We start from the raw sequence: 15502 nt of genomic DNA, 5'->3' as shown, positions 1-15502 counted from the left end.
ACTTTTTAGTCTTTTAATGATTAAAAAGTTTGCCTTAAATTTAGATGTTTTGTTAAGTTCTCAAACAGACCTCACTGGTAAGAAGGTAAGTAAGCATTTATTAGTGAGTTCATTCACTTAATATGTATATTGAGCATCTGCTATGTACAGATGTAGCTACAGTAAATATTGTGGGGAATTTTTTTTTTTTTTTGAGACGGAGTCTTGCTGTGTCGCCCAGGCTGGAGTGCAGTGGCGCGATCTCGGCTCACTGCAAGCTCCGCCTCCCGGGTTCACGCCATTCTCCTGCCTCAGCCTCTCCGAGTAGCTGGGACTACAGGCGCCCGCCACCACGCCCGGCTAATTTTTTTTTGTATTTTTAGTAGAGACGGGGTTTCACCGTGGTCTCAATCTCCTGACCTCGTGATTCACCCGCCTTGGCCTCCCAAAGTGCTGGGATTACAAGCATGAGCCACCGCGCCCGGCCTTTGGGGATTTTTTTTTAAAAAAACATTAAACATGGGCCTTTCAAAAGAAATTTCTAATCTAGTAAGAAATAGCTAAACTGAGCTTGAAACTAATGACATAATTCAAAGACTTATTTTTTTTCTCTGAGATTTTATCAAGTGGAGCGATAGTCTGTGCATTCTAGCCTACAGTTGTAAACTAAAATTATCTAACAATTTTATGGTGAGATGTATGACCACATGCAATATGAAAAAGAATAATTCAGGCCTAAAGTACATGTTAAACTGAATCATGTATTCAAGGAAGGAAGACAGTTATGTGTGTTGTTAGATTTAATAAAATTTTACTCTACCTGATGGGTATAGTCTTAATATATCATGCTTGGTTTTTTTTTTGTTTGTTTTCTGTTTTTATTGTAGAGTAGATCCCATAAAAGGTATTAGGATATTTTCTATTTTCTTTTAAAAACATTTAATTATATGGGCAAGTATAATGTACACTTTGTAATTACATATATTCTAGCAGGCTTTGATTTATAATTTGTTTAGCTTTATATGGTCATATCTGTAAGTTAGATTTACATTAACTAACTTTTAAACATTTTTGCTCACTCTTGTACAGTTGGGCACAAGCAGTGCCTCCAGGCAATTGATGCCTAAACTAGAGAGAACAGCAGGCATTCTCTCCTCACTCTTCCACTTCCCCTTTACTTCCATTTCCTAATCCTCATGTCTAAAGTTGCACCACCTTTAGCCATTTGAAGGGGCTGCTTCTTCCATTTTATGCTTTCTTTCACTTCTGTGCCATAAACTGCAGTGCCTGCTAGCTCCAGTGTGCTCCGTATGAGGTTTGCACCAGTGTGTTAGGAAGAAAGGAGGCACTGAAATTCAAAAAAACCCAAATTTTGGGGGTTTCCAAGTCACTAAACAATTGAACCACAATAATAGAGGAAACTAACTTAAACAGTATTAAACTGGTATTGCTTCAGACATTATCAAAGGATTTCTGAGGTGAATGCCTACTTTATAAAAATATATTTTTTTGGCTGGGCACGGTGGCTCATGCCTGTAATCCCAGCACTTTGGGAGGCCCAGGTGGCGAATCACCTGAGGTCAGGAGTTTGAGACCAGCCTGGCGAACATGGTGAAACCCCATCTGCACTAAAAATACAAAAATTAGCCAGACCTGGTGGCAGGCGCCTGTAATCCCAGCTACTCGGGAGACTGAGGCAGGAGAATCGCTTGAACCTGGGAGGCAGAGGTTGGCAATGAGCCAAGATGGTGCCACTGCACTCCAGCCTGGGTGACAGAGCGAGACTCTTTTTTTTTCCCCCCAGAGTTAGGGCTTTGAATTCCTGGCCTCAAGAAATCCTCCTGCCCCAACTTCCTGAGTAGTTGGAACTACAGGCGCATGCCACCATGCCCAGCTAATTTTAAAAATTTTTTTTGGTAGAGAATGAGGTCTTACTATATTGTCCAGGCTGCTCTTGAACTCCTGGCCTCAGGTGATACTCCCACCTCGGTCTCCCAAAGTGCTGGGGTTACAGGCATGAGTCACCACTTGTGGCCAAAACTTCTTTTTTTTTTTTTTTTGAGACAGTCTCGCTCTGTCGCCCAGGCTGGAGTGCAGTGGCGTGATCCTGGTTTACTGCAACCTCTGCCTCCTGGGTGCAAGTGATTCTCCTGCCTCACGCTCCCAAGTAACTGGGATTACAGGCATGCACCACCATGCCTGGCTCATTTTTACATGTTTAGTAGGGACAGGTTTTGCCATGTTGGCCAGGCTGGTCTTGAACTCCTGGGCTCAGGTGATCCAGCCACCTCGACCTCTCAAAGTGCTGGGATTGCAGGCATGAGCCACTGTGCCCAGCCACTTCTTATTTTTATCCTGAGTTTAGGGATGTGTTAAATTGTATTAATTCTCCATTATCTGTGTGTGTGTGTGTGTGTGTGTGTGTGTGTGTGTGTTTCCTTTTACAAATTATAAATGGCCGCTCTTTGAGGAAGACACGGTGGTAGGTCCTGCGGATCGGTGATCTGCATGCTCCTGCTCCTTACTCACCGCTGTTCACTCTCGCCGAGGAACAAGTCGGTCAGGAAGCCGTGCAGCAGCTATGGCTTTGAAGGTTACCAGAAAAACACCCGTGGAGCCGGAGGTGGCAATTCACCAAAATTGAATCACTCTAACGAGCTGCAACATAAAATCCCTGGAAAAGGTGTGTGCTGACTTCATCAGAGGAGCAAAGGCAAAGAATCTCCAAGTGAAAGGACCAGTTCGAATACCTACCAAGACTTTGAGAATCACTACAAGAAAAACTCCTTGTGGTGAAGGTTCTACGACATGGGATCCTTTCCAGATGAGAATCCACAAGTGACTCATTGACTTGCACAGTCCTTCTGAGATTGTTAAGCAGATTGCTTCCATCAGTTTCAGCCAGGAGTTGAGGTGAAAGTCACCATTGCAGATGCTTAAGTCAACTATTTTAATAAATTGATTACCAGTTGTTAAAAAAAAATTATAAATGGCAGACTTGATCCCATTCATCATTAGACTACTTTCATGTTTTGCTCAGAATTAAGTAAGTTTTAATACTCATTTAAAAATACTTATCAAATAAGTTTGGTTTCTCTCAAAGTAAGTTGTGTAAGATATTCTGATAGCAAATTGTTTCATAATTTGTGCCTTTCTGTTAATAAACAGAAGAAGCAGGGATGAGGTGGTGGGGAATTTGCAGTGTTTATTTAATCTTACCAGTTTAGAGGCTGGACAAAGAGCAAGAATTAAAAGTTATGCTTAGAATGTTTGTCCAAAATTAAGGTGATCTTTTCAGTGTAAGAACATGAGTTGTGAGGGCACACCAAGCGGAAACTACACCAGACTGATTTTTTTTTTTTTGAGATGGAGTCTCACTCTGTCGCCCAGGCTAGAATGTAGTAGTGCGATCCCAGCTCACTGCAACCTCTGCCTCCTGGGTTCAAGTGATTCTCCTGCTTCAGCCTCCTGAGTAGCTGGGATTACAGGTGCCCGCCACCACGCCCAGCTAATTTTTTTGCATTTTTAGTAGAGATGGGGTTTCGCCATGTTGGCCAGGCTGGTCTCAAACTCCTGACCTCAAGTGATCTGCCCGCCCCGGCCTCCCAAAGTGCTGGGATTACAGGCGTGAGCCACCACATGCAGCCCAAACTGATTTTAAGAAAGAAGAGCACGAGGGCAAAACTTGACAGCAGACAGACCAGGCTTCAGTCTCCTACAGTTGAACAAGGATTGCTTGAAGAGCAACATGAAGTATATAATGTATATATGGCTCATGTAAGCCGGAGTTCCTCCAGAAAGCTTTCATAGTGAAGGTTGAGTCTGTATTTATTTTTAGACTCTAAGCTTTTTTCTCCAGTATTTGTACATGTTTATCTTAATCATTTTCTGGATAGTAGGATTATATAGTTTTTTTCCCTTTGGTTTTTCTTACACTTTTTACATTTCATTTTCTGTGTTAATTGTGCATTTCTTTGATAATCACCAAAAAAATTATTTAAAACTAGATTTCTAAAGAGGCTTTATAAAAGGAAAATTGAATTTCTGCTTGTATTTATTTACTCTTTTTTTTTTAAAGACAGGGTCTCACTCTGTCACCAAGGCTGGAGTGCAGTGGCTTGTTCTCTGCTGACTGCAACCTCTACTTCCCAGACTCAGGCGATCCTCCCATTTCAGCCTCTCATGTTGTTGGGGACCACAGGCATGTGCCACCACACCCAGCTATTTTTTTTATTTTTATTTTTAGTAGAGACAGGGTTTCATTATGTTGCCCAGGCTGGTCTCAAACTCCTGGGCTCAAGCAGTCCACCTGACTCAGCCTCCCAAAGTGCTGGGATTACAGGCGTGAGCCACCAAGCTCAGCCTATTTATTTATTCTTAATCTTGAATTACCTCTTACAATGAATGTTACTGTCATCTACCCAAGTCACTCAGATCAGAAACCAAGGAGGCATCTTAGACCTTAGCCTCTGACCCTTTCTTTGATACCACGTTATATTGAGTCTATTTATCCCCTTTTATATTCAACCTTGCTTTTCTGTTCTCATTGCTAGTTTTAATCACGCTGAACTGCTTTCACATCTCTGAAGATGCGAAAGATTGTTTCACATTTATGCTTTTTCCTCATCCTCCTGCCACTGAGTCGAATATCCCATCCCCATCTTCCTTCCCTTGCCTGCTCACTGTACCCGTCATTAGTCTGCTCTTTAAGCATCAAATGCTCTGTGGAAAATTTCCTTCCTTCTGTCTCTCAAGTTAAATTAACCACTTCAATCTCCTTACCCTGCATGTACACTTTGTAGATTTTATGCCACAGTACTCATAACACTTTTTGCAGTTACTGCCTAGCCTACGAGATGGTAAACTCTTTGAGGACAGGGTTTCTTACTTTATCACCAGCAATTGGTGGGTAATAGCAAATATGTAGTAAATGTTTGTGAAATTAATAGTTTTCCTCAACTTACTGTAGGACCATGTTCTGCTCTAAAACTTTGAAGTTAAAGCCTAGTCTGTGATAGCTTAGTACAGTGGTGGGCAATCTACAGCCTGTCCTCTATTTTTGTAAATAAGGTTTTATTGGTATACAGCCATGTTCATTTGTTTACATACTGTTGTCTGTAGCTGCTTTCACACAACTGTGGCAGAGTTGAGTGATTGTCACAGAGAACATATAACTTCAAAACCTAAAGTATTGGGCTGGGTATGGTGGCTCATACCTGCAATCCAAGCACTTTCGGAGGATTGGAGGTTGAGGCTGATCATGCCACTGCACTCCTGCCTGGGTGAAACAGCAAGACCCTGTCTCAGAAAAAAACAACACCCAAAACCTGAAGAACTTATTATCTGTCTAGCCCTTTACAGAAAAAAATTTGCTGATCTTTATTCCAGTGTATGAAGATGGAAGTCTTATCAGATGATGATCTCTGTGTTTGAAAATACATTTAGAACCAGTATAATACAAATTTCCAGCCTCGCCAACATGGTGAAACCTGGTCTCTATTAAAAATACAAATTAGTTGGATGTGGTGGGATACACCTGTAATCCCAGCTACCCAGGAGGCTGCCACACGACAGTTGCTTGAACCTGGGAGGCAGAGATTACAGTGAACCATGATTATGCCATTGCACTCCAATCTGGGCAACAGAGGGAGACTCCATCCCTCTCCCCCGCAAAAAATAAAAAAGAACCAATATAATACAAATTAAATGCCTAGAATGTCCTGTGAATGAAACTTAGTGGAACAGTAGTCTCCCCAATATTGATCTAATTTTACATCCAACTGTTTTAGTATTAATTACTCCTCTTGGGTTAGGTGAGTCTAAAAGCTTTTTTGTTAAGGTGATGACATTACATTGAACTAAAGTTCTTTCATTCAAGAGTAGCCACGGCTACCTCTGCCTAATTGTCGTAAGGCAATGCCAGGATGGGAGCCGTGTGACATGGTAATCGGTAGTAAGGGTAAGAGTTGTTGTAACATTGCTGCTATACTGGCCTCAAAGTCTTATCCAAGTGGACTGATTAGGTGAGGGTAAGGTTGGATGAATGGTGATGCCGTGTACTCAGATGGGAAAGGATGTAGTTATTAAAGGTAGAACTTAAAAGATTTACTTAGGTTACTTAGAGGACACAGGACTGGGAAAGAATGTACTAGATAGTAGCTTACTAGTAAGTGGGATTAAATGCCTTGGTCATCAGTGTATTTTGCAGCAAAAGTACAGTACTGGTTATGAAGCTTAGGCATGTGTTATGCTAGATATCTCAGGGAATTTGATACTTACTCTTTTCCTTTTGTCCTTAGCATCCTCACAATTGGCTCTGCAAATAAATATAATTGCCACTTCTTCAATGTTTAGATGTTAAAAGTGTTTTAGGAAAAGAAAATTAGGTAGAATGAGTTACTCCAAATAATCCATTCTAACCTGCTTTTGGTATTTGGAGTTTGGGGATATAGCAAGATGGTAATGTTGGAAAACTTTGATTAATCAGAAGTATAATGGAGCTTACTTTATATTCCCATTAAAGTCTTGCCAACCTCCAGTTTATCAGAACCATAAATAAACCATCTACAGCAGCACTAACTTGGTCTGGCATCTGAATTCAGACATTCCATAATATTCCTCATTTTAGAGGTTTTTTTGTCCTATGAATTTTGACTGTGGTCAACTGGTTTCTCCTTGCTATCTTTTTGCCTCATGGCCTTTTCATTTTATACCCTATCTTCTATTATTACCTAGTTTTATTCACCATGATAACTATATCTCACTCCTTTAGTGTCCTATTTTCCCGTATTTTGGACTTCCCCTTTAAACCTTTATTATCTTCTCCATTTTTATCTTTCATAGAAAAATAGATTACAAAAATGCAAAAATAAGGGGCCTTGTAGTATGCATGCTTTACCATAATTTTATAAGTTAAATGCCTGTAGTAGTACTGTTGTAATTATCAGAGCTTACTGTTGAGCCAGACTCCATGATAAAGTCATCTACCAAGATTATCTTATTTAATCCTTAGAGCCACTCTATTTATAGTGTCATTATTTTCATTTTATAGATAAGGAAACTATTTAGAGAGGTAAAGTAACTTGCCTGAAGTCACACAATGTTAAAGGGTTGGAGAAAATTTTGATAAAAAGATACTTGAATGCTGTGGGAATTTAAAACTGGGTAAGTCTGGCTTCAGAGCCCAACTCTTTTTTTTTTTTTTTTTTAATGCTGGAATCACCTGGAGTACTGGTTGCTATTTATTTATTTATTTATTTATTTTTGAGAAGGAGTCTCACTCTGTTGTCCAGCGGCTCACTGCAACCTCTGCCTCCTAGTTCAAGTGATTCTCCTGTCTCAGCCTCCCAAGTAGCTGGGATTACAGGCATGCACCACCATGTCTGGCTAATTTCTGTATTTTTAGTAGAGACGGGGTTCCAGTATTTTGGCCAGGCTGGTCTCAAACTCCTGACCTCAGGTGATCCTCCCGCCTCGGCCTCCCAAAGTGCTGGGATTACAGGCGTGAGCCACTACACCCAGTCCTGGTTGCTATTAGTAATACAGATTCCTCGACTCAGGAGACTCTGATGCTGCAAGTCTGGGACAGTCCAGTCATCTGTATTCGGAACAATATCCCCAGGTAATTTTGAAGCACACCCATGTTTTGGGACTACTGAACTTTGTGACCTCTGAAGCCATTTGCAGTCAGGTTTTGTGTGTGAAGGCTCTTCTTAAACTGTGAAGTGCTGTCCACAAGTCTTGGCTCCGGATGTTACCAGGCCCCCAAGACTGGGGAACTGAAGATTCAGGCTAGGGCTACAGCTCCTCGGACTCTGGGAGGTTACGGACCCAGCCCTGGGCCACTCTGTTGAAGCTGGGTCTGAGACGGAGTTCCAAGCCACTGAGGGGCTCCGGGATGAAGGGGGTGCCTGGCCTGGGAAAAGTGCCCCCCACGAGGGGTCCTCCAAATGGCACCGGGGTCTTGTTGAAATTTCGGTAGTCGTTGGGGCTGGGGGTGTGACTTCGGCCATCGATCTGGTAGTCCCGGTAGCTGACGAATTCCTGCCAGGGGCAGCGGTAGCCCTTGGGGATGGTGGTGTGGTTGAACTTCTCTGGCGGGACGCCCTTCAGCGGCTCCGCATAGCCTGGCGCCAGGGCGCTGGAGCCGGGGACGCACCCAGCAGGGGCGGCCGCAGGGTGGGCGCCCTCGGGACCCCCGAGTGAGGCCCCGGGTGAGGCCGGGAAGATGTGGAGCTCCGAGCGGTAGTTCTGCCCCTCAGGGCCATTGGCATTGCAGAGCCCAACTCTTAACCAGTGTTTTGTCCCCACAGATATGCTCTTACAATGATTGTAGTGTGATCCACAGTACTGTGGTTGTGGTCTGAACACTAAGCAATGATCTGAACACTTAGGCTTCTGAGTCAGATAACGTAGCATATTTCCCCACTCACCTCTTTTTACTTTAAAAGTTTTAATTTTATTAGCATGAGCATTATTTTTAAAAGGTATAATATTTGAATGGGATACTAAAATATATTGAAACCAAAGAACTACAAGTCATAGGTACAGTTGAATGCCTTGATATTTGAACATGAATCTTAACCAGCTTTTCATCATTGCTTGGGAAAATCCTAGTCTTCCTCACACTTTGAAATAATTTTCTTGTTGTCGTTGTTGTGTTTTTTTTTTTTTCTTTTTTTAAGACAGAGTCTTTCTCTGTTGCCCAGGCTGCAGTGCAGTGGCATGATCTTGGCTCACTGCAACCTCCACCTTGGGTTCAAGCGATTCTCCTGCCTCAGCCTTCTGAGTAGCTGGGAGTACAGGCACGCACCATCTTGCCCAGCTAACTTTTGTATTTTTAATAGAGAAAGGGTTTCACCATGTTGTCCAGGCTGGTCTTGAACTCCTGACCTCAAGTGATTTGCCTGCCTTGGCCTCCCAAAGTGCTGGGATTACAGGTGTAAGCCACCGCACCCAGCCTAATTTTTTTATTTAAAAAAATTTTTTAATGGGATTGGCTCAATGAAGTAATTTTCTTCTTGAATATTTTGGAAATTAGACTCTGTCTCCTGTACCTATGAAAGTTTTGTGCATTGTGTTATCAGATGCCTCCAGGGTGTGTACCTGTGCTGCCATGACTTCCTACCCTAATTAAAGCAATTGTCTTTTCCTTGTAGTTCAGTGTTTTTCAGCCCTTATGATAATCATGTGTCATTAACTATGGGCTGTGCATTAGAATCCCTTGAATCCCTCCGAAAAATACTGATGCCTAGGCCTTAACAATGCTCCATTGAAATCAGAATCTCTGGGGATTGAGGCCCTGGCATCAATGATTTTAATGTGTAGTCAGGAATGTCTGTTCTTACCTATTTGTCCTAATACTTCAAAATTTGTCTTAAACTCTGTATGCTCAGATTAAAGTCTGTTTTGTCTGGTATTAGCATAGCCACTTCAGCTGTCTTTTGTTTACTTTGCATGGTCATTTGTTTACTTTGCATGGTGTGTTCCTTTCCATCCTTTTAACTTTCTTGTGTCTGATTCTAAATTTTGTTTCTTGCAGACAGCATATATTTGTATCATGTTTGCTTGATCTTGTTTGCATGAATATAGTTATGCAGGCAGTTATAATACAAAGTATAACTGCTGTTTAGAGTAATTCTAGGGTGCTTTGGGAATATAAATGAGCAAGTACCTAATTTTGGCCGGGGGAAATCATAACATCACTGTAGGCATTATGGAAATTTGAATGGTTGAGTAAAAGTTGGAAAAGCATTCGAGGCAGGGAACAGCATGGGAAAAGGCATAGAAGTTTCTGATAATGTGGCATGTATGGGAAATTGTAACCTAACTGTATACATTAGGTTTCTGATAAGGTTTGTGGTTGAGGAACTTAAGACCATATGAGAAAATTAGATTGGGAGCTATAAATGATTTGCATGTATTTTTCCCTTCTTTAAAGTAAAAATGTAGCACATTAAATAAAGGCAACATGCCAGTGACTGACAATAAGTTCTATAATGAATTCATTTTCTCTTATTCACTCTATTTCTAGCCTAGTATTTAGCATATAGTAGATACTCAAATGTTAGTTGAATGAATGTGTCACATATTTCAAAATATTTTTAGATTTTCTCTTCATCCCTTGTTTGCTAGACATTTTTAAGAGTATAACTCTTTTTTCTTTTGGATATAACTTGTAAAGATATACATTACTGAATTCCCACCCCCTCCTCCCTTGTTTTTTCACTGATTTAATTTTTTTTTTTTTTTTAATGACTCAGGTGTTTCCTTCTGGGTCCTCCCCATCTTTGGTCTTTTTTTCTTCCTTTCTTTCTTTCTCTTTATTTAGAGAGAGGGTCTTGCTCTGTTGCCCAGACTGCAGTGCAGTGGTGCAGTCATAGCTCACTGCAACATAAAACTCCTGGACTCAAGTGATCCTCTTGCCTCAGCCTCCCAAGTAGCACTACTTGTGCCCCTACACCTGGCTAGTTAAAAAAAAAAATCTTTTTTTATAGAGTTGGGTGTTGCTACATAGCCCAGGCTGGGTTTTATAATATTGCCTGAGATGCCTGAGATGGAAAATCTTTGGGTAATCACTCAACTCATTTCTTGGGTTATTTGGTTATACCATATCTTAACTGCATGAAAAGAATATGTTATTAACCTCTTCTAAGCTTATTACTTTTTATTTGAATCCTCTGAGTATAGTTAAAAATTCAGTTTTTCATTTATCTTTCCCAAGACACCGTGAGGGAAAAGTCATTATTCCGTTTCTGTTATTTACCTTTTTTTTTCTAAGAGCCCCACCCCAGTTTCTCTGAATGGATGTATATGATCTTCACCAGGGGTGACCTGAAATTCTCATTTCTGAAACAATTCTTTTGGGGTGTTGGAAAGGCAGTGGGCAGTTTGGGGTGGTGATAGGGAAACCAGCTTGGAGGTTGTTATAATATTACATTGCTATTGTGAGAGAGTTGGGGAAGTGGCCATAGGGAGTGAGAGAAAAGGCTAGATCTGAGAAAGAGAAGTTGCAGGTAGAATAGATAAGGACTTAGTTAATGGATTGATGCAAAGTGTTCTGAGTAGGAATAGTATTAATTTCCAGACTTTTGGCTTGGAGAGTGGGTAGTTAGTAGTTCCATTTACTGAGGAGGGAAACCGCTGAAAAGACCCACAGTTCGTTTATAGGGAAAATATGTGACTTTCTAGTTTTAAACAATCAGAATTCTGGTAACTTACATATAAGTACTATTTGAAGCACTACCATGTTAATTTAATAGCTTTCTAAAAGCTTACTTGAATAAACAGATTATAGCAATATATAGTATTTCACAATTCTTCTTGTTTTTGTGAATTAAGTTGTTACATACATGTATATATATGCTATATAAATGTTAAGTATGCATTTAACATTTATGCTTTTAAGAAGAATTTTTTTAAAGTGCCTTATTTATGTACTTAAGGTAATTAAAATTAACTTTAACTATCTTGGCATTTGTGCCCAATTGTTTTCTCTTATAGGTAAAGTTTTCTTTAATGAGATAATCTGTCTTTTCTTTTCTTTTCTTTTCTTTTTTTTTTTTTCTTTTTTTGAGATGGAGTCTCGCTCTGTCTCCCAGGCTGGAGTATAGTGGTGTGATCTCGGCTCATTGCAACCTCTGCCTCCTGGGTTCAAGCAATTCTCCTGCCTCAGCATGCCATCACCCCTGGCTAAGTTTTGTATTTTTAGTAGAGGCAGCGTTTCACCATGTAGGCCGGGCTGGTCTCGAACTCCTGACCTCAGGTGATCCCCCCAGCTTAGCCTCCCAAAGCATGGGGACTACAGGCACAAGCCTGTGCCCTGCCAAGACATTCTTTTATTTGCAAAAAAAAGATTGTTGTAATTTTAGAGATTGCTTTTTTCTGCTAGGTACAGAGATTTGATACTCATTGGACATCCTTTTTGTTCCTTTCTCCCCACAAAGAAACAAATGGGAACTTCCAATAACTTGAAATACCACTCTAGATAAATAAACACATGTTTAATATATAGTGTGGATTTAGTTCATTGTAGATGAGAAGTACACATAAGTGATATGTGTGTTTGTAGGGGCTGAAAGTTGGTAAAGAGATTCTTGATTGATATTGAAAAATTGTCTAGCAGAAATATAATTTGACTTTCTGAGGAACAACTCTTTATCCAGCCTTTTTTGAGACAAGGTCTTGCTCTGTTACCCAGGCTGGAGTATGGTGATGGAATCATAGCTCACTGCAGCCTTGACCTGAGCTCAAGCTACCCTTCCACCTCAGCCTCCTGAGTAGCTGGGACCACAGGAACGTGCCACCATACTCAGCTAATTTTTTTTTTTCTAGAGGTGGGGTCTCACTGTGTTGCCCAGGCTGGTCTTAAACTTCTGGGCTCAAGTGATCCACCCACTTTGGCCTCCCAAAGTTCTGGGATTACAGGCATGAGCCACCGTGCCTGGCTCTCCAACTATTAGACACCATGTGCTTATATAGACCTATAATACTATTTGAGCTATAAGTAAAGTCTGGTCTCATGCCATTTAATTAGTGAAGGATGGTTCCATCATTTTACAAGGTAGAATGTCACCAACAAGACTGTCCCCATTTCACATGCCAGCTACAGGTGGGGTCCTCATGCTACCTGCCTTTCTACCCGACTGGCTACAAATCTGAGGATTTCCCATAACCCACCTCAGGTTCTGTAATGCACCGGAATGACTCACAGAACTCAAGAAAATGCTTTATTTACAGTTATGGCTTTATTATAAAGGATACAACATAAGACCAGCAGATGAAGAGACACATAGGGCAAGGTCTGGAAGGGTCCTGGATGCAGAGCTTCTGTGCCCTCTCCCTGTAGAATCAGGGCATGTCACCTTCCCAGCACATCATTGTGTTCACCAGTCAGGAAACTGCTCAGTATGACAGTTTTTTGTTTCTCTTTTCAGGCAGGGTGTTGCTCTGTTGCCCAGGATGCAGTACAGTGGTGCAACATGGCCCACTGCAGCCCTGAGCTCCTGGGCTCAAGTGATCCTCCTTCCGAGTAGGGGGGACTACAGGCACATGTTACCATGCCCAGTTAATTTAGTTATATTTTTCTAGAGATGGGATCTCACTATATTGCTCAAGCTGATCTTGAATTTCTGGCCTCAAATGATCCTCCTGCCTTGGCCTCCCAATGTGCTAGGATTATAGGTGTGAGCCACCACACTTGGCCATGCATAACAGCTTTTTTTTTTTTTTTTTTGAGATGAAGTCTCACTCTGTTGCCCACACTGGAGTGCGGTAGCGTGATCTTGGCTCACTGCAACCTCCGCCTTCAGGTTTAAGCAATTCTCCTGCCTCAGCCTCCTGTGTACCTGGGATTACAGGTGTGCACCACCATGCCCGGCTAATTTTTGTATTTTTAGTAGAGACAGGGTTTCACCATGTTGGCCAGGCTGGTCTGGAACTCCTGACCTCAAGTGAGCCACTACGCCCAGCCAACATAACAGTTTTTATTAGGGTATTTGTTTTGCGATAGAACTCACTCTTGACTGGGCACAGTGGCTCATGCCTGTAGTCCCAGCACTTTGGGAAGACGAGGTGGGTGGATCGCTTGAGCCCAGGAGTTCAAGACTAGCCTGGGCAACATGTTGAACCATGTCTCTACAAAAAATACAAAAATTAGCTGGGTTTCGTGACATGCGACTGTAGTCCTGGTTACTTGGGGGACTTAGGCGGGAGGATCGCTTGAGCCCAGGAGGTAGAGGCTCCAGTGAGCCATGGTTGTGCCATTGCACTCCAGCCTGGGGAACAAAGTGAGACCCTATTTCAAAACAAACAAAAGAACTCACTCTCTAGCTCCTATCCTGTCCCTGGAGGTTGGGCTGATACTACGTGGCTTAAAGCCCCTACCATCTAATCTCACAATAGGTCCTTCTGGCATGGCTAGCCCCTATCCTGTCCTATTTGTTCATAGATTATAATGTCTTTCATATGTTGCTGTATTCAGTTTGCTAGGTTTTTGTTTGTTTTTTAGAGATGAGGCCTCACTCTGTCACCCATGCTGGAGTGAGAGGCGCTGGAGAGGCACTATATATCATAGTTTGCTAGTATATTGTTGAAAGTTTTTTTCTTGTGATATCTTTTAAATGGTTTTGGTGGCTCACTCCTGTAATCCTAGCACTTTGGGAGGCCAAGGCGGGTGGATCACCTGAGGTCAGGAGTTCGAGACCAGCCCGGCCAACATGCCAACATGCCAACATGGTGAAACCCTGTCTCTACTAAAAATACAAAATTAGCCAGGCGTGCTGGTGCGTGCCTGTAATCCCAGCTACTTGGGAGGCTGAGGCAGGAGAACCGCTTGAACCCAGGAGGCGGAGATTGCAGTGAGCTGAGATCGCGCTATTGCATTCCAGCCTGAGAAATAAGAGTAAAACTCTGTCTCAAAAAAAAAAAATTAATTAATTAATTAAATGGTTTCAGTATTAAAGTAAATGAAAATTTGTTTCTTCTATCCACAGAATACTCTTGACACCAAATTTGTGGTTTTTCCACACCAAGCAATTTTCCATTTCTCTGCACACACCAACTGGGTGTATTACAATTTAATTTGATTCTGACACTTACTACCTATAGTTACCACAGTCCCACAAATTAAAGACTTAGACCCACAAGACTGCCTTCCCACTTTAGACATCAGTTGCAAGTATTGGGTGCCAAGGGTCCCCACACTTCTGTCTGACTTGACTACAAATTGGGGGTTCTCACAACTTCCTTCTTAGGTTCAATAACCTGCTATATTGGCTCACAAAACTCAGGGAAACACTTTACTTCTGTTTCAGGTTTGTTATGGAGGATACAAACGAACAGCCAGATGAAGAGGTACACTGGGTAAACAAAGTCTGGAAGAGTCCCAAGTGCAGGCGCTTCTGTCCCCCAGCACATGAATGCATTCACCAACTCAGGAGCTGTCTAAACCCTAGTTTAGGGATTATTATTATTATTATTATTTTATAGAAATGGGATCTCTCTATGTTGCCCAGGCTGTTCTTGCATTTCTAGGCTCCAGCGGTCCTCCTGCCTCAGCCTCCCAAAGTGCTGGGATTACAGGCATGAGCTACCATGCCCAGCCAGTTTAGGGATTTTTTTTTAGTGGAAGTTTCATCATGTAGGCATGATTGACTGTTAACCCAATCTCCAGACTCTCTTCGCTCTCTGGAGGAAGTGGATGGGGCTGAAAGTTCCAGGCTCTAGGCATGTAATCATGGCTTGGTCTTCCTGGTGACCAGTTCTCATTCTGAAGATTCCAGGAACCCACCAAGAGTTGCCTCATTAGAACAAAAGATGCTTCTATCACCCAGGAAATTCCACGGGATTTAAGAGCTCTGTGTAGACACGCCTGTTACCCCATTGCTCAGGAAATTGCAAGGAATTTAGGAGCTCTGTGTCAGGAACCAGGTCCAAAGAGCACATATTAGAACAAAAGATGCTGCTAGTGCCCTATCACTCAGGAATTTACAAGGATTTTAGGAGCTCTGTGTCAGGAACTGTG

At 41.9% G+C, this 15502-nt stretch overlaps 2 protein-coding genes and 1 pseudogene across 3 annotated transcripts in view; 2 read left to right on the top strand and 1 right to left on the bottom strand.

The window, feature by feature from the left end:
• The window catches only part of RSF1 (remodeling and spacing factor 1), a 163156-nt gene that overhangs the window by 5267 nt on the left and 142387 nt on the right, over positions 1 to 15502 (top strand). The gene's annotated exons all lie outside the window — the stretch shown is intronic.
• On the top strand, positions 2292 to 3404 carry LOC129484665 (small ribosomal subunit protein uS10-like; annotated as a pseudogene).
• LOC134736901 (myozenin-3-like) lies at positions 3507 to 10181 on the bottom strand. The gene has a single exon (XM_063641457.1). The coding sequence runs from the start codon at positions 8395 to 8397 to the stop codon at positions 7777 to 7779; it is 621 nt and encodes a 206-aa protein (XP_063497527.1). The 5' UTR covers positions 8398 to 10181; the 3' UTR covers positions 3507 to 7776.

Source organism: Symphalangus syndactylus, chromosome 6 (assembly GCF_028878055.3).
Source record: "Symphalangus syndactylus isolate Jambi chromosome 6, NHGRI_mSymSyn1-v2.1_pri, whole genome shotgun sequence".
Taxonomy (NCBI): Eukaryota; Metazoa; Chordata; class Mammalia; order Primates; family Hylobatidae; genus Symphalangus; species Symphalangus syndactylus.
The sequence above is the reverse complement of the archived record's forward strand: the minus strand, read 5'-3'. Positions and strand labels throughout refer to the sequence as shown.